This window comes from Triturus cristatus, chromosome 4_1 (assembly GCF_964204655.1).
Source record: "Triturus cristatus chromosome 4_1, aTriCri1.1, whole genome shotgun sequence".
Classification (NCBI taxonomy): Eukaryota; Metazoa; Chordata; class Amphibia; order Caudata; family Salamandridae; genus Triturus; species Triturus cristatus.
In genome coordinates this window covers 403,196,570-403,216,597 of record NC_140585.1, presented here as the reverse complement: position 1 = coordinate 403,216,597, position 20,028 = coordinate 403,196,570, and the positions used below count along the sequence as shown (strand labels likewise).

General features: G+C 39.6%; 1 protein-coding gene across 4 annotated transcripts in view; it reads right to left on the bottom strand.

Moving 5' to 3' along the window:
• Window positions 1-20,028, bottom strand: part of ARFGAP3 (ARF GTPase activating protein 3) — a 419,690-nt gene that overhangs the window by 246,346 nt on the left and 153,316 nt on the right. For all 4 annotated transcript variants that reach the window (XM_085652495.1, XM_085652493.1, XM_085652496.1 and 1 more), the window contains exons 5-6: window positions 17,232-17,309; window positions 1,269-1,374 (exon numbers count right to left, since the gene is read on the bottom strand). In XM_085652495.1, the coding sequence (XP_085508621.1) occupies window positions 1,269-1,374; window positions 17,232-17,309 (184 nt within the window). The remainder of the gene's footprint in view (window positions 1-1,268; window positions 1,375-17,231; window positions 17,310-20,028) is intronic.

The following is a 20,028-nucleotide window of genomic DNA, read 5'->3' as shown; positions in this document are numbered from 1 at the left end:
TTTTAGAGAACAAAGGGCTACAGCTGGAAGAAAAAGTTACTTACCTATGGTAACAATACTTCAGGTGGATACTCTATCTACCTGCAGGTTCTTCACCCCATGAATGAACACCAGCTCAAAGTCAAGGAGAGACCCACAATAGATGACCCGCCCCCAAGGTTGAGAGCAACATTAAAATGGAAACCCTCTTAACTAGATCCTTGAGTTAGGGTAGGCTCTCCAACAAAGATGAATCCTCAAAATTACCTATAGAGCTGTATACAGAACAAGAGCTGGACCATCAGCAAGCTCGCTGGCCTTTGTGGGCTACTGGAGGGTACACTTTCTGTCCACTGGAGACGAAGATCTGAAGCAAACAGCCAGAAACAGGATCTAGATGCAGAAACCCTTAAAACAGAGGCAAACCTCAGAACAAAGCATGTCGGATCCATGCCAAAGGGAGCGGACAAAAAGGAATGGACATCAGAGTGCTGGGTGTGGCCAAATATTGCTCTGTGACAACTGTGGCATGGGAGATCAAGTTTGGTGCTTTGAGGATATTCCAGAGATGAGGAATCTGCAGGTACATGTATCCATCAGAGTACAGTTCACGCACTCAGTCATCAGTTCTCAGACTTCTTTTCATGTTGTGAACTTACATATCGTAATAGAGGCAAGACCTATCTAAGTCAATGTGACTGAAAAGGGAAGCTAACAAATAATATTAACATTTTGATCAATATAGTGTAGCAGCTACGAAATGCTCCAGCACTCACAGTTTCAAGGCTGTTAAGTATAGGTACAATATTTTCCACATACTCCAAAAGTGCCACCAATTGCCAGATGCAGTTAATGAACATTTGTCTTTACATCGTGGAGAGGTAAATCCTCATTAAACACTACAAAGATCAACAGTTAGATTTTTCTATGTTTTCAGAGATTGACAAGGGAAACTCTGGTATGGATTCCATCACTGAAATTCAAGCATCTAGCCAAAGAACCTGCTCAATGCAGAAGCTCTCATAATTGAACTTGCTACAACCTGCACTGAAGAATGACTACTGAAGTACCATGCAGAAAAGTTAACAAAACTTTTCTACTGAACAAGGTAATTTATAACTTAATAGTGAAAGAGTGTTTTATGTTGTCTGTTATCATGAAGAGTATTAACAGCGATATATGAAGTTTCAAAATCATAACTTCAGCCACATGTAAATCACAAAATACACAAGATAGTAAGTGGTCCACAAGCAGGAAGGCTCCAATTACAAGATAAAAAATGCAATCACCTGTATCCAGAAGTGAACCTTCATTATTATCAGTGATTCTTTCTGTGGAGGCCTCCATTAGGACATAGTTTTCCAACTGCGATGAATCCCAATCAGTACTACGAACCTAAACAAATGCATCACACAAAAAATGCCATTCAGCAATAAACTATTATACATAGCAGTTAAAGAGTCAAACAAAAAAACACCTATAAAACAAATTTAAAGATGGTAACTGTTGTGAAAGTTCTTCTCATTATTATGAACACAACTAAATTTCATACCTGTATTCAGAGAGAAAAAAGGGACAGAAAGAGAGGGAGGGAGTAACCCAAGAGTAAAGCAATGCAATTGAAGGAGGATAAGAATGGAAAAGTGAGACTGTTTCTTTTGTTACAGTCCCTATTTAGCAAATGCTGAGCACTGATTTGAAGTGAAGGCACCGATTAGGAACTCTGAGTTTGAGATTTTTTTGGGAAGTTCTGAAATGACTACGAAGGAGGAGAGATTAGGAGGGAACACAAGTAACCAATGTAGTAAAATTGTCCCTGCAGTCATGGATGGAAGTTATGCTGGATAGGATGGATCTGTGAGTAATGAAAACTGTGGAGGATCTAAAGTTGCCAAAATTTCAGATACAGTTTAAAGGGTAAATATGAAGGAAAGATTTCCCTCAATCAAACTGGGAGAGATAGGGGAACATGTGTTGATAGTGGTCTGAGCGGCAAGCACAAATACAGTGAGAGATTACAGTGAGCTTGGGTTATGTTTTGTGGAAGGGTGATGATTTTTCCTCAGTTGGGCACACCAACAGGATCTCAAGATGGTTGAATACTGGTGTAGTTGTTCAATGTGGAGCTGCCATAGAGCAGGGTATGGGGATAAAGGGCATTATTCTGAAGTTTTTCAATGCACTATAGTTTGTTTGGATTGGTATAGTCATGGGACCAAACTGAAGGATGGGCATAATAGTCATATTTTAGGCAATAAAAGAGAAGCAATGTTGTTTTAGTGGATTTGTCGCTACAGCAGATAGGTTGGTGCTCAGAGTAGTGTACAGTACAGGTTGATCGGCTTCAATTTCCAGGAACATCTTGAGCTAACTAAAAGAAAGCAATGACTTAGGATTGATTTTTGCTGGCCAGGCATAGACAAAATTTGGAGAGGGTCATTCAAAACGACTGAGAATGCGACTATCGATAGCAGTGTATGTGTGAAAATGCTGCGTTTGCCATCGTATTAAGTAAGATTAGACAGTTAATAGTTAGGTAAATGTGCCTCAATACATTCTTTTGTTATCTGATGACTTTTCAAAGAGGCCCTAAACCAGATGCATTTAGTAAAATAATGGAAGTGTCCCAATAAGTCTGAAGGAAACAATCAGCAGAGAAGGCTTGCTCAGTGTACCCCTACAGATATCGAAGTCCATCTGAGATCTGCACGAATAAATTAAGAGCTGTGCAATAACAGTATTGAAAATAAGAAAAGTAGTAGGAAGGTAAGAAGATGGTAGAATGTACAACAAATTGAAGGATTGTTATGATACCCGGAAGAGACCCAAATGACCAGGCAGTGTGCAGGCTTTCAGGCTGAGAAGACTCTGCTACAGGGAACACTCAATGAGCAAGACAGGAAACTAAACACTAATGTTTGTTTTGAGTAGTTGGAGAAAGCTAGAAGGGTGAACCATCCTGACAATTGATGAAAACATAGATGCAAGGAAAGAACAGAAGAGAGAAAAGTTGAGATATGAGGAGAATTTGACGCTGGTTTGGTAAAGAATAGTGATGTGGCCAACTTCCAAAGACATCAGGCAAGGACATCAAGAGACAAAGCAATCCATTGTTATGCAGCTCTCATATGCATTTGTTTGAGTATCTGAAATGAGAAAGAATGGCATACTTGAAGTGAAAGTGTACATGAATTAGCTTGCCCTTCAAGGATGTGCATTGCCCGTTTCTTGGCAAATTTATATTATTTGATGAGAGTGCTGGGTGATCTAAGATGTGAGGTTAGAGAATGTACAGTGGGGATACTGTGCTTTCAAAAGAATTGGAAGGTGATAGCAGACTGGAGAATGTGATGGATTTTAACCTACTTAACAAAAAGCATTCTTAGTCCATCTGGACCACAATTCTGAGTATAAGTGACTAAGTTTCCAAATTATGCAGAAGGGTTGGTTTCCCTGCCCAGTGTGGGTAAATTTACTTTGTCCGATCACTGCCTCAGATTCTCATACCCTGCTGTGTCCTTTATTCTTCACTTTATATGCACGTTCCCACTGACAGAGTACTGGAAAGGTGTGTATGAAAAAAAATGTTGCTTCTACATTGCAAAATGCCTGACGTTGCACTGTTTGTGGGTCTGGTCCTGATGATTTTCCTGAGGGAGAAAGACTTTTTAAAACGGTCAGTCAGGGAGGCACAGATGCATGCAAATGTGATTCTATGTCAGGACCAGGGGTGAGGATTATGCAGTCCTTTCTTATTTATCACTGAATTCAAACAGAAGCCATGTTAAACACAATACAAAATTAAAAAACTTCATTTTGCATGAACCACTGGGAAAGAGAAGAACTCCAGTCCAACCAATCCCCAGGCAGGGTCACTCCTCATATACCCCTTGTAGACTCTCAGCCTCCTCTTTCTTCACAGCCCAGCATCCGACATTTAAGTGGTTGACTTTTCCTATGAACAAGTTACTCAAACGTGCCTACTGTGGTTATTGTTAAATATTTATCGTATTACCTGTCCTGTACCGGGAGTGCATAACGAGGTATTTGTTTCCTTCTCAGGTGCTGCAACTGTGGAAACCTTCAGACGTTACTTTGCGGTTGCTGTGACTCTTCTCTCACCTCAGCGAGGCTCTTAGGCTGGCGCACAGCAGTCTTTTTGCGCCAGAGGGCACGTGCTGCCACTTACACGTGTCTCTTGGCGTGTATACTGATCTTTGCCTCAGGCAGCCGGAGTGCGTTTCGGGGACTTTCTTCGGAGCCCGTTTCAAAGCGCCCTGCTGATTTCAAGTGCCGTGACAGCCTGGAGTCTTGCGCCCCTCATGTGGGGTCTGTACAATTTTCACTGTGTAAGCGCTCTATGTGGGACACGGACCCACGTGTTTTTTCCTAAAGTTTAAGCCCTAGAGAGCTCGTTCAGGGGTATAGGGTCACAGACTTGCCCTGACTTGCTGTTAGGCCACCATAACTTACATTATAACTATACAGGTCTTCCATTTTGTCTGGGTCTCCCCAGCTGTCAATTTACCTCCTTCATAATGCAGGAGTACGAGGACTCATATCTTGAAGAGGAGTCCATCTTCTATTTACCTATTAACAACAAATTCTGCTAGGTCATGGATGCCTCCATTCACAGAGCGTTGTTGGACACAGTGGCGCCCTTGGAGTAGAAACTCTTAGAGATGGCAAAGTGACGCCTGAAACCACTCCCTCTGATGGAAGACCGTTTGGACCACAGGTCCCTATACCTCTAGGGCAGCCAGACGTGACAAGATACACACGACCCCTGGGTTGATTTGGATGCCTTCACTAGGCTTAAGAGTTTATGAGCCAGGGGCTCCCTCCACCTCCCTCAGGTGCCTTAATGGGGGTTGAAAAGGGAGACGTTGACAACCCACACAATACACCCCTCAGCTCGGCTGTAGGTAGGCCATAAAACAGGATGCTTGGTCTTAAAAGGTAAGACATTCTTTTGGATTTCACTGAGTGGCACGTTCACTTGCTCACCCCTAAGCCCAGCTATGTGTGCAGTCTCCCACCCATACTGCAACTTGCATACCTATTTACAAAAGCATAGATCCACTCACGCTCTCAGTAAAACAGCGACAGAGGCACTTATACATTCACTCACCCACCCACACAGCAGTTATATATCCAGCCGTATCAGAGCCAGTTGTAGACACAATACATAACCCCTATACTCATTAACACAGCCAGTAAGAACTTTATAAAGCCACTTGTATACACATTTAGACACCAATAGAGTTATTAAAACTAAGTGATATACTGACATGCTACTTCCACATCTGGTGGCACACCCATAAAGGGACTGATACACTCATTCAGATATATAGTAAGAGTGACAGACCTAGACACCCATCCAGACAAGATGGATTGGGCCTAGTACTGCAGAGCGTGTGTGTGCAGTATTAAGGACAGGTTGACTTGGCATTTAAACAGGAAGAATGGTCAAGGCTTGCTAGTCCTGCACTCGTCCACACGGGGTAAAGAAAAGTTATGTAGGATTGTATACTGGTGCAAAGAACCAGAGGTGTAACCTCCCCCCTACACCTCTGTGTAGGCAATCCAAATTCCCAAGTCAAATATTCTATAGTGGTTCAGCACACACTTGTCCAGTCATTAAATACATATAACACATTTTTTTTAGTCCATTTTGTACAAATAAAGAGCAGTGAAAACTTCCTAACGGACAACAAATGTAAGAGTCGTTCCTTTTTCCAAAATTTCTTTATTCATGAGTTTGTTCTTTAAAATCACAGCACGAGATTGGTAGCCAATGCGTTTCATCCGGTTCCAAAGAAAGCTTCTTTCTTTAGAACCGGATGCCATTCTGTGACTTCTGGGAGCTATCATAACTCCATATAGTTTACATTATCCTCTTCTGTTAAGAGACATAATATGGGGCACGAGCGAGAAGACGTCTCACGTGCTAAGCCCTGAAGAAGTACCAAGTGGACGGAACGCGTTGGCTACCAATATCACGCTGTGATTTTTTGTTTTTTTTAACTCATGAATAAAGACATTTTACATTTGTTGTCCGTTGAGAAGTTTTCACTGCTCCTTATTTGCACAAAATGGACTAAAAATAATGTGTTATATGTATTTAATGGCTGGACAAGTGTGTGCTGAACCACTACAGAATATTTCACTTGGCGTTTAAAACTACTTTGCCAAGCCTAAAAATCATCCCTTCTACTATATATAAGCCACCCTATAGGTAGGCTGTAGGTAGGCCATAGGGTACAGTGCAATGTGCTTAAAAGGTAATACATGTAATTTGAAGTTTCAGTGAGTTACACGTACACTTCGATACATTCACCAGTTATCTCCACTGCATCCATGATACACAACACGTAAGAGCTCTATGAGCAGAGAGAGTCTGCTGATGGTTGAGTCGGACTTTACCTACATAATCATGTGCCATCTGGCCCGCTAAAGACATTTGGTGCTATAAGTACAGCTGGTCAAGTGTTTGCATGGCCTGATTATACAAAAAGTATTCCTTATTTTTGTACACATTATATACAACAGAGTGACTTATAATCTTGGTCCTGAAGAATGCCCTGAACATTACAGTCATACACGGCAGAAACATGTTGACCTCAATTAAGGGTAATATCCATGTCCTTATTTCACTATGCTTTTAACTTCTTTATCCATTAGGGTACTGGAAGAAGTTTTTTTTGCCCTTAAAGTGACAGTTTTAAAACACCTTTTCTTTAGCACTCTGCCCCTATAGTTGGTAGTACTATTTGTGCAATAGAACAACCCTGCTCCTTTCCTACAGGAAAGTCGTAGCCCACACTAGGTCCCTTGCGGTCTCAGTATGCAGAGGGGACACTATGATGAAGCATATCACCCTAGGGTGAGTGAGGGTTCTTGTCCAAACACAAGCAGTGCCCCACATTCACTTACATTAGTTATGCTTTTCTACCCCATACACAGTGTAAATTAAGTTTCATTCAGAGCAGTACGTTTCAAAATTAAAAGTGCAAGCTCCTTTGTGACCCTTTGTGTGTGAGATATATTATTTAAACCCTCTTGACCAGCCTTACACTCCCCTTCTACTATATATGTAAGTCACCCCTAAGGTAGGCCGTAGGTAAGCCATTGGCCATGGTGTTATGTGCTTGAAAGGTAATACATGCAATTTAAAGTTTCAGTGAGTTACACACGCAGTTACAGACCCATACACCTAGTTATACATCCAGTCTCCCACCTAAACTGGAACTCGCATACCTATTTACAAAAACATATACCAACTCACACACCCAGTCAGACAGCAGCAGAGGCACTTAGACATTCACTGAGACACGGACATCATAGTTATGTATCCAGCAGTAACAGAGCCAGTTACACACACAGTTACATACCCCAACAGTCACTAAAACAGCCAGTAAGCTAAGCATACAGTTACTTGCATTCAGTTTTAGAGACCCACAGTGTTACTAAGCGAGGCAGTCACACACACCCACAGACCAACTGATACACTAACTCAGATATGAACTCAAGTACTGACACACCGTGTACACACACAAGAACACACTTGTGCATGCAATAACACACCCAGGTACGGACTTAAGGATGGACTGTTAAACCCTGGCACACACTTATGAATACACTAACACATCAGGTATGCTCTGACGCATATAGTGATGTGACCACATATACACTTATCCATACACTGAGACACCTAAGCAATCACTAATGGACACGCTAACACACCCAGTCGCACACTGACCCATACAATAAGATACCCTGGCACCCACACATATATACTCATGTATACACTAATACACACAGGTAGACAGTTATTCACACAGTGACACAGCCAGACACACAGTGAAATATACACTGATACACCTAGGCACACACTTAAGCATACACTAGGAAACCCAGTTACACCCTGGTGCATACAAGGACACAGATACACTAATGCATACACTGATACTGAGCGACGCAGTGATGAATTCACTAACAGAGCCAGACACACACTGGCCCATACACTTACACACCCAGGATAATATTGATACATACACTGACACAACCAGGCAGAAAGTGATACATACCCTGACACACCCATATACAGTTTGATGGAGTAGCACACCCACGGATATATGCACATGCACAACCCAGAAGTCAGTGAAGACGACACTGACATATGCAGGTACATTCTCATTCATACAGGAACACATCAAAAGACAGACTTCTCCATACACTAACAGATTCAGTCACACGCTTCTCCATACAGTGTCACACCCTTCTCCATACAGTATCACACCCACAAAGTCATTTATGCATACAGTGTGACTCTCTAACACACAAGGACACATCTTGTTAGACACCTAGGATCACAGTGATGACTACGGTAGTGCACCCACGCACGCACGCACTGATGGATACGCTAACAGGGCAGAGACACACAGATGTAAAGATAGAAAATAACAGATTTAGAGTGGCTAAACCATCGTAATATAACTGATTAGGTTGTAAGTTAAATGCTTTAAAATTGTAATTTAATAGTATGTAAAGAAAACATAAATGTGCTTCCACTTAAAACATAATTACAATGCCATTAAAAACAGAAAGAAGAAAGAAACAAAGGAAATGATACTATCTCCTAAAAACTGAGAAACAAAATGAGCAAAATGCAAAGACTGTAGTAAAAGTGAAAATAGTTGCTGGTAAGAAAACAGAAGTTTCTTAAAATAGAATGTGTAAAACTGCAAAGTAAGGAAAAGCAAGAAAATAAAAAGTAAACTTTCAAATCAGCTAAGAAAGGACAAAAAGTTAATGATATTAAGAGCAAAACAAATGTATAAGAAAGCCGATAGTTTAACCAGAAGACAGTGGCAGTGTAAAGAAATTAGAGTCAGAATGTGTCGGAGTAAAGTTAATTCACAATTTCATAAGAACTATAGAACTATGAAGCAGTATGAAAGGGGAAGAGAAGCAGCAAAAAAAAAAAAAAGGAACACGTTGAGGCTGTGGTATGCCCTCAAGAGGAAGCCATTTGTTTTGATTCTGCGCAGAAAGAGAACACTGGATAAAATAGTGGTCGTCTATGAGGAAAAGAAGCTAAAAGAAGAGACTTGTGCATAGCAGTAACTTTTGCAAAATGTTAGGTGGAGAATGGAAGCATACTTCCAGTCCGGAGCCTTCCTTTAATGTAGAGTTACTCCCAAGAGAACACATAAGTGTATGCAGATGAAAAAAATTGTTATAAGAGGAAGGATGGTACTTCCATTGTAAAAGAGGAGATGGTGGCTAGTGAAGGACTAGACAGACCCGTGTGTACAAATGGAACTATACCAGCATTTGCAGTGTTCGACAGGAATCAATTGACATACTGGGAACTTTCCTTCATATGTTTCCCTGCAAAAAATCTGGAAAAGGAAATAAGCATGTTGCAAGTATTATAGATCCATGCAAAGTGAGGAAGTATACAAATTTACAGGGACATTCACTAGCATGTCGGTCAAAGAAAGTGTGCCAAACCACCTTTCATCATTTCTGAATGTTAGCTGTTCACCACTCTACAATGTCAAAGTTAGTTAGGAGAATTTACTATATCAAAACTCCTGCCTTATGTTTAGGACAAATTAATAGAGCTCTTTTGCATGGTACAGTAGCAGAAGTAGAACAAGTTTGTGAAGATGTTCAGTTTCATTTCTTTGGTCCTGAAGAGAAGTGTAGAGAAAATTTGGAGTTGGTATGTGCATGTGTAGAGGAACAGGACACAGGTATTAGTGTTGATAAACTTCCTAACCTCTTCAGTAAAGTTAACACAGTTTCTTCAGGGAAACCAAACTGTGTTTTTATATGTTGTTGACGCCCTCACTACAAAAGTCAAACAGGTAATTTTGTTGTGTATTCAAAAACTTTAGAAGAAAATCGGAGATATTTGGCAAGAATTTGCTGCTTACTTATTTGTAGAAGAACAGTTTGATTTGTCCACACGGCAAATTATATTTAAGTACTGCTACGATACGTTAGAGAATATTAAAATGCCAGCTAGAGCAGTACATAAGTTAGAATTAGTTTAAATTCCACAAGAACTTTGGGATTCTGATACAATGTACACATTTTTTCCAAGCTATAGTTTTTATGGAACCAAAAACTGGGAAATTACCTCTGACAGAGCTACAGAAAGGTCATAAAGGTAGAGTTGTGTACTTCCCATTAGATTTAAAAACTAATATTGAAACTGTAGGAGTGCAGAGAGATTTTGATGATCCACTTATTAGTCTAGTAAATGGTGTTCCTACTGAAAACAAAACAAAATGGCAAGAGTCAGTGGATGCCAAAAATGTTTTTGAAAAAAGCAAAATGATACCTGGTACAAAATAATATTATAAAAAAGCTCATGTTATTCACGATATAACACATATGGAGGATGAAACATTGCCATCAAGTGGTCAGATTGAAAAGGTGGTTCGATTGATATCAGAAGAAATTTATTGACACTATAGAATCCATCCTCTGCATTCTAAAGAAGTTATTGGTGATGCTATTAACCCGGTTGCAAATAAAGCAAGCAAAATGAGCTCCCATTAATGTGTAAGAGAAAAGCTGAGAGGCTCGATGTTTTCCACAACTATTTTCCACAGGAAAAGGTGGATGCAATGAGGACTGCCTCGTACAGATGCCAGTAGATGAATACAGCTTAACCAGATTATATTCAGAGGATCCTAAATTTCACCAGTGTATTCCATATATATTCCTTCTTTTGTTTGAAAGTGAATTGACTGGACTTTCATATGCTGTAAACCATTCTACAGACAGGAGTAAATCTTCAAAACCTTTCTGTAAATGAGTTAGTTGACAAATGTTATTGAAGGGATGAAGAATTGGAATACAGCTTGATTCATTTGATGGCATGCCAATGTGGCTCCAATAAGTATTGGTATTGATGTCATTATAAGCTGAAAAGTATGTTGAGAAACCTAGATGCAACTATTAGGTTTCTGACATTCAGTTGTGCCGAGAATGCTGGGAAGACCTGCTTGAATGTTTGACAGAAGAAAACTCTCACATTAAGGATATCAAAGTGAAGACAGCCGGACAAATTTGCTCCTTGAATCCCGCTGTTTGCAGATATTCGAACCACAGGTTTCAAGCTTTGATGCCTTTCATCTGCAACAAAACAAATCCTCCTCTTGGTGAAGTAACTGATTTCTTTTGTCGTAAAGAGTACCGAGCAAGAGGTGCTCCTCATATTCCCATGCCTCTGTGGATAAAAGAAGACCCAACATTTGGAACAGACAGTGATGAGTCTGTCCTGTCCTTCATAGAACTGTATGTGACATGTGCCATCCCAAAAGATGGTGGTGAAAAAGATTTGAGACAAGAAGTTCTGCGCTTTCAAACTCAGGTGTGGGGAATACTGAAGTCACAAATACAGATGCAAAGGTAAATATGACACAAGATGTTGTTTTGGATTCCCATGACCGATCATTTCACAAGGAAGAGTAAACAGCTTTTTATCTGTAGTCAGACATATACTGACATGCAAATCACCAAAAAAACAGATACAACCTGAGAAGAATAGAGACCTTGAAGTATACTAATGACTATAATCTAGTCATTCTGAAAATGTGTAATGCAAACATGTATATAAATGTTGTTGCAGACAACTCCATCACTGTTGCTCGTCATGTCACATCATACATTACTAAATCAGAGATGTGGGAGGAGATTTCTGCAGAAATTGTATACCTTCAGCTTGAACATGCTTTCCCAGGCAGAGATAGGGTCCTATGAGTGCTCAGATCAGTTGAGCTTAGCTAGTCTGTTCTCAAAGTCAAGAGGGATTGTTTGGGTAAGTCTAGGCCCAGTCGTGTAACAAAACGAGAGGGGGGGGGGCGCATCCAAAGTGCATGGTGGAGGCCCTCCACGCTCCCAGTCAGGAGCTCTCAGGTCCGCCTGAGGGAGGGGCTGGAGCTCAGGCCCCACCCCCCCCGCATAATTGTCACTCCACTGTCTAGGCCTCGCAAGCAAGCAAACTAGAGTGATGAAGGCTTTTCTGAGAATTCAGTATCTAGCAGAGTTCGATCTGGAAACCACAGATACTGTGAAATCCATATGTTGGACAAATACTATCCAAGAAGGAGTCTACACCTAGATGTGCCTTTATGAAGTACTTCAACACTACAGATAAACATTGAAGGATAAAAATATGCGGTAATTGGATTGGACAGTTGTTGAGACACAGCAAAGGAAATCTGATTAACCACAGAAAACTAAGTTGCCAAACTTGAGATAGAAGAGAGAAGAGAGTTTTTCTATTTGGCACTTCAACAACTGTTCAAACATTGGTGTGCTGAAACAGAACTACTCAGAGACTGTGACTGCTACGAAGATTCTTTTAACTCTGTAAAATACAGCATTTGGTATTCAGTATTTCCAAATTACTTGCAAATGTTCAAAGATGAGATTGAACAATAAGAAACCATTGCTACTTCGGTAGCTCAGGAGTGTTCACAAAGCTCTGGACCACTGAGTCAAGATCCTCTTGGACAATCAGTTATTCAAACTGAAGCATGAATGAGGTGGAGACTACAATGCAACAAGCAAGAGAGGAAAGTATAGATTCCAAACAAATTATTGATTTCAAACTTAGTAGCACAACTGAATGACAAACAGAAAGAATTGTATAGCGAAGTAAAAGATAAAACAGAGCATGAATTTTTGCATGAGAAGCAAGAATGTAAATGCTTTTCATTTAAGCCAATACTACTATACATCAGTGGTCAAACTAGCACCAGGAAGAGCTTTCTAATTAAAAGTTCTCACTGCTTATCTACTGAAGAACACAATCAAATTTAACATGTGTAGTAACAGCACCAACTGGATTAGCTACTGACAATCTTAAAGGAATTACTTTATATCAACTACTTATGCTACCTGTTGAACATGACAATAAACTGGAATACCAAACGTTATCTGGTGAAGCTTGTTATGAGGTAACAAAGAATTGAATAAACTTAAGTTTTTCATCATCGATGAGGGGAGCATGGTTTTGAACATAACACTTGCCTTCGTACCCTTAAGAATGCAGCAGATTTTAAAAACAGAGTATGAAGTGCTGTTTGGAGGAAAGCATTTCGTTGTCTTTGGGGACCTACTGCAGGTTACCTCCATGAAAGGACAGCCTGTTTTTCAAGACACTTCTCCATAATAAAACAGGAAATTCTTTGTGTAATATGGACATATATCCATAAGGCCATTAGAGTAGTAGTTCTGACAAAAGAGGGGAAAACGTGCTTTGGAAAGTAGACTTATCGAGAAACTATTTTCATCTAACACAGCAGCACTCCAAGAGTGCTCCAACTTTTACGAACAATTATTGAAGCTGGTGCAAGAAAATACTTTGGAAATTACAGCTATCAATTAAATAGAAGTCCAGGGAGTAAAAATACTACTAACTGAAAAACTAAGAGCAAAATTGGATTCTTTGGAGAGGTCTGTATTGAGGACTGCAGGTTTAGAAAAGTGTAAAGTAAATGGTGCTATTGGTAAAGCTCCTGATTTCATACATTTTAAAAATAGTTATGAGGTTGGCTATAAAATTTGATCAGAATGATGGCGTGATTCCGATTGGCAGATGTATTGTTTGTTTTGCTTGTAATTGACTTATACATACAGCAACAATAGTTTCCAATGTCTCTAGCATGTGCTGTAACTATTCATAAATCTCAAGGTTTAAGTGTAGATGTAGCTTGTATTACTATTGGAAGTACAGTATTAAAAGAAGATATGTTGTATGAAGCATTATGCAAAGTTAGAACATTGTCAAGTTTGTTTTAGTTGAATTTGACGATAGGAAAGTTAGTGCTGATGCAAGCTGTTTAAGAGAGTGCAATCGGTTAAGACTTCTATATGCTCCTCATTTAGGTCAGTACCCTATTTTTAAGAAATGGATATTCTGTCCAAAGGGGAAGCTTACAAAAAGAGTCGATGGATGTTCAAGAAAAGAAAGTAAACAAGGACAAGCTTGAAGCCGTTAAGAAAAAAAAACAGGAAAATGAGGGAGATATTGTAAGTTACCAGTTGGAAAACAGTTCAGGTATCAACTTCTATGCAAATGTTGTTCTCAATGTGCTGTTTTATTTACCACATCTTGGAAATCAAGTTCAACAAAAAACAGATAACAGATTGCGTTCTGCATTTGCTCTAATATTTACTCCGTGATTGTAATGTAATGCATTCTGCTTCAGGCATTCAAGAACTTTTAGATATATGGAATAATAGTAATATTTACTCTCAACAGTCAACAAGACGCACAAGAATTTATATAATGGTCATCCTTGGAATTTTAGAAAGTAGTAATAAATATTGATGAGTTATTTGGACTGAGTTACAAATGGAACCAGGACTGTAAAGATTACTTTTTTACATGTGCTCCAATAAATTCGGAGTGATGTATGTACTTAACACTACAAGTTTGCAAAACTGTCTTTTTGAGAAACGGATTAAAAATGCCAATTAAAAAATGGGTGGCCAAATTGTAGATCATATGTTATATCTACGTTGCACCTACAAAGAACTGGAAAATACCTTATATTAATGTTACAATGATGCAGAGTAGATGGATCTAAATTGGAAACAAAAATTACAAACTTCAAAGCTGGACAAATATCTATTTCTGGAGGCCTTGCACTACTTTGGGTATAATCTTTCACAAAGGACAGAATATAACATCTGGACATTACACAGTGTATTGAAAGAGTGAAACTAGATGGATAAAATGCCTTTCAGACTATGAAATCCTTACATTTTGTTTCTTCAATCAACGTTCTAAGGAGTATTTTTGGAAGAAATGCATGTTTCTTCTACATGGATCATCAGTATTTTAGATATCATTCGGCCTATCAGGGGTGATGTCTATAAAATGTTCTCCAAAATTCAAGAGTCCTTTTATCTTCCACATAGGAGTTAATATAACATCTGGATACTACACTGTCTAATTAAAGAGTTCAGCTGGAAGGACACAATGCAATCACAGCAATCTTAATTTGAAACAAAAACTGCTTTTCAAACTACAAAATTGGCACCTTTAGTTTTTTCAACCAAAGTACTACATATATTTGCTGGAAAAAACATAATGTATGGGATTTCGTCTAAGTGGAACATCACCGTTTTAGACCACATTTCGCCATATAGGGGTTAGGTCTTCAAAAAGGTCTCCAAAATACAATTCTCCTCCACATGTATTTTATTCTCAGAGTTTTATATAGCACGAAGTTGTTTTAAAGATATCAGGTGTCAGAGCGCTTTACATGAGCGCCAGTTGTGTTACATAAGGACACATTCATGTTTGTTAGGCACAAGGAGATTATGTGATTATCCCAGAATCACAGGATGTTGATCGCCGTTGCTGAGACTCGAACCCGGTTCCCGATGCTTGAGGTAGACGGCCCTAGCCATTAGGCCACATCCTATCCCCATTAGTACTCATCATATTTATTAAGAGAATTAGTTTTAGGACACATTTGTGTAGGTTAGTTTAGAAATTGTAGGTAAAACAATTAAGTGTTTGTAGTGCGTGCAATGCACAGTGCCACTTATTTGTAGTGATATACTGTGCAGTTCTGGGGGTTGTTATACAATCTATGGGATTGTTTTTTCCCCACGGCTGATGAATATTTATGCAGTACATCACTTATTGTGTACAAGTATGAAAGCTGATAACAGTAAAAAAGGGAAAATGAAATGTTTTCCAATAATGTGATAGACTGTTACAACATAACCAATGCATACTTTGTTTCCGAAATATGGTAAATGTAATACCGATTTATATTTATGTTCTTTTTCCTTTTCAACAGATGAATGACACCATCTATTGGAGTAAAGTAATTTCCTATTTCTTTCATTGTAGTTGAAGAAACGTACATAGTCAAGGCGTACACCATGAGACTCTCATATAGCCACTGAGACATCCAGACAAATATTTGTACATTAACACCCGTATTCACGTACTCTTACACCCACCCACTCGCATATAAAACCACTCAGCCACCCTCTCAGTCACCTATACAGCGACTCACACACCCATTCACTCACCCATACAGCCACTTAGGCATCCTTTCACTCTCCTATACAGCCACCCACACAAACATTCACAGACCCATACAGACACTTACACACAGATTCATACACCAATACACCTATTTACACACACACAGTCACAGACCAAGTCCAGGCCAAAACAGGCACTCATTCACAAACTCACTCCTACAACCTTTCACACAACCACTCATCAGCCCATACAGCCACTGACACACACACTCACTCACCCTTAGTCACTCATGCACCAACTCACTCGACTATATGGTCATTCATACACACTCACGCTCCAATACAGCCACTTACACACCCACTCACACACCCAAACACCCACTCACGCACAGTCACTCACCTATACAACCACTCATGCACCCTCTCACTCACCTAAACAGCCACTCACACACCCATCCACTTACAGACCCATTCACGCACTCATATTTGCACTCACATACCCATTCACTCACCGATACACTCACAGATTCTTTTACTCTCCTATTAAGTTATCCACACATATTCAGAGAGCCATACAAACACTTACACACCTATTCATGCACCCTTACACCCACTCAAACACCCTGAATTAGCAAAATAGCAGCTCAAATATAGCTTTGTGTAAAAAAGATACAGCACATATCCTTTACAGTGTGAAAGACTTAAATCTGAATTTGTAGGAGATCAATAAGCATGTTATTTCTGGCTTAACTTTCGTTCTGCTTTGATCAGACTTGCCCCATCTACTTCACTACATATTCACTATCTGCCTTCTGCTAAATGGACTGAGGGCCCAAGTAGTCCAGATTCTTTCACTGTTTACCGCAATATCCATCTGAAATGGTCCCACACACTGAGGATGAAGACTCTGGTACTAAAACTTGTGCATATCAACATGGGAAAGAAACAAAAAAATAGAGACCAAGGAGAAGAACAGAAATATATTGTAGGGCAAACATGCATTGCATTTAATACTGCATGGAACAACATGGGTATACTTGATGAATGCTGATGTGAAAAGATGCAAGCAACAAAGTCACTCAATGGAAGCACCAAAGTAAAGTATCTCTTTTCACAATGTTTACACAATTTGAAGAGATCGTATTTCTGTGGTTAGTTAAAACAAAATGGTTGATTTTAACTTGGCAATTCTTTTATTGGGCACATATTACCTGCACATGTGAGGCAAAGAAGTCTTCCTCTTTCTGCTGGGGAGACAGAGGTGGTTGTGCACTGCCATCTAGCCACAACTGCAACAGAGAAATAATTTCAAATTCTAATAAGAAGATTCCCAATATCTTACTAATACAGGCTGCAATCAGAAACACAGCTTTATAATAATAGCTTATTAATTAAGTGTATAGTGCATATCCTTTCTTGATTAGGGCTTAATTTAGAGTTGAGAGAACTGATATCATAATTTCTGGAGGTAGCTTCTAATCCGGAGTCAAATTCACCGTTTTTAAGTATGACTGTGAAAGCTTCTCCTGTCCATTTAATTTCATCATGTAGCCATATAGAACATTATGCTGCTGTAATTATTCTATGGCAGCTCAGAGAAAACCTGATTTACCCAAATTAATCCACAATGCATAGAGAGAAAAAAGCGACAATGGTACAATGGAAAAAAAGTTATGACAGAAAAAGTAATTTAATAAAGTGCCAAAGGATTAGGTATCTTGAGATTTCTCCAGATTAGGACTTATATGGGTACTTCTGCTAAATATGGCTGAGAGTTTAGAACGTGAAAAGCACATATTCAGTCATGGTTTCACCTAATATTGGGAGACATGTTACTTGTGTAAACTGAATGCCTTGGATGGAGAGGAGAGAGAGCAGTATCTTCAACTTTTGTGGCTGAGGTCCTCCAAAGTTAAACTCTCTAGTGCAGGTTTATGTGAAGTTCCAGGATAATGAATGGTAGCCTAGCACAAGCTTTAGACTTCACACAGAGAAAAGGTACTGTATTTGCCAGCACTAAAACAACATTAGAGTTAAGAATGTCAGATACAATACCCAAACCTTTTTTGCAAAAAGGAAGCTCAAACTTTAATGAGTAAAATGATACCAAAACAAAAATTATTTGAGGGGAAAGCAAAAAACGACTCTAGAAAACAATAGGAAAACTAAGTCAATATTATCCTAAAGGGTAAAAAAGACTTCGACCTAAGCTCCTGTTCAGGCTGACCATGAAAAAAAAAAGGGTTGGTTAAAGCCTAGTAATTCATCCCAGTCATCAGTTTTACCTCCACACTTTAAAATCATATAATCGTGCACGGTTGGATGGTGTAGTCTAATAGGAAATCATAGAGTCTACAATGGTCGTGTACTAGGCTTGAACCTACAGCTGAAAAAAAATAAGAGGGCCATAAATAGAGAAAGTAGCAAACAAGGCAGCATCTTCTTCTGGCAAAGTGCCAAACCTTCCCAAAGACTGGCATATTACCTTCTACTATGCCTACCTGAAGCTCAGCATAGTTAAAAATCTTCTGCCTGGGTAATCAATTGGGATACCAGGCCAGGATTTTCAACGGGACATAGGCTTATCAACCACTCTTTTCAGGACGCCAGGCAACACAGTGTACTTTATTCCTGGGTTCCTCTTCCACTCTGGGAAGAGTTAGGGCTCTCCATCAGTCTTGGGCTCTTATTATACATGTAGAAGTACTAAGAGATTAGCTGTGCTGGACCGAGAAGAGCCTATGATGTCAGAGATACAAGGAAGCAGGATTCCCTCAGTTTTTTCCATACAACGAGAATACTTCATCAGGAATTGTCATGATCACATCTTCAAAGATTCCAACAGCATTTTATATTTCAGGAGACACCGATTTATAGGGGATAACTGATATTGGTGGTGACCACTAAATATATCACAAACAGTTTTCACAGAGATTTTACAACATTCTCTGCGATTTCTAGCAGAAACTATCCCTGGAATCACCAATCCTGACTGCAATGTAGCAGAAGGTTCCGGCAAGCTCATTTGCCAGTGCCCCAATAAGCCTGCTTTAGAGTTCGCTTATTTTAATGAGGCCTTCTCAACAACAAAAAAAACCCTCTCAGTTATTCCTCTCCCTTGAAGTAAGATCCCAGTATGATCCTGAGAAGACAGGCTTCAAAAGTCCTTCCATGTCAATGGTTCCTTTCACCTGAGTGGGAACAGAAGGCCATGCCTGCCTTTGTCTGGTACAAGTGTCCTCCTTTGAGTCACAGGGCAGTGCGACTCCTTTTGGTGATACTGCACATGTGCACCGAACCCACTGTAAAGACTGTTTTACCGCAGGTGGGTGAGAATGGAGTTAGAGTAAGTATTAGTAATATGATGTCCATGCAAGTAATGTGAATTAAGGTAAATACAAAAGTAAAGTGAGACCTAAACAGGAGTCTGGAGAAGAGAGTGGGCGCATGTGAATCTACAGCACTACATGCCAAGAACAGATGCTTACAGGGTAAGTAACAATCTGTTCGAGGCATGCGTGGCTGTCGATACACATGCTTTGCATAAGCTGTAAAGCAGTCCCTATCCCAAAGCGGTCTCTAGCCTGTGGGTGTAAGTTGTTTGAAAGAGAGTAGGTAGTGCTGCTTTGTCCAACACTGGATAGTTGGTGTGCTATTACATTCACACAGTAAGATTTTGTGAAGGTGTGTGGTGTGGATCATGTTGCTGTTTTGCAATGGCCCCTATTTCACGAGTTGAGTGAGCCATAGGGGGAACAGGTAAAAGTATTTTTGGTTTAGTATAGCAAGTTTGGATACATTTTACTATGCATCTTGAAATTCCACTTTTTGAAATCACCTTCTCAGTGTGAGGAGGTGCGAAAGCAACATATAATTGCCTAGCTTTCCTGGAAGTTTTGGTTTCATCGGTCTAATACATTAAGGCTCTTTTGATATCCAAAGTAAGCTCTTTCCGCAACAGAATCAGGTTGTGAAAAAAAGACCGGTAATTATGAAAAGGTGGGACCA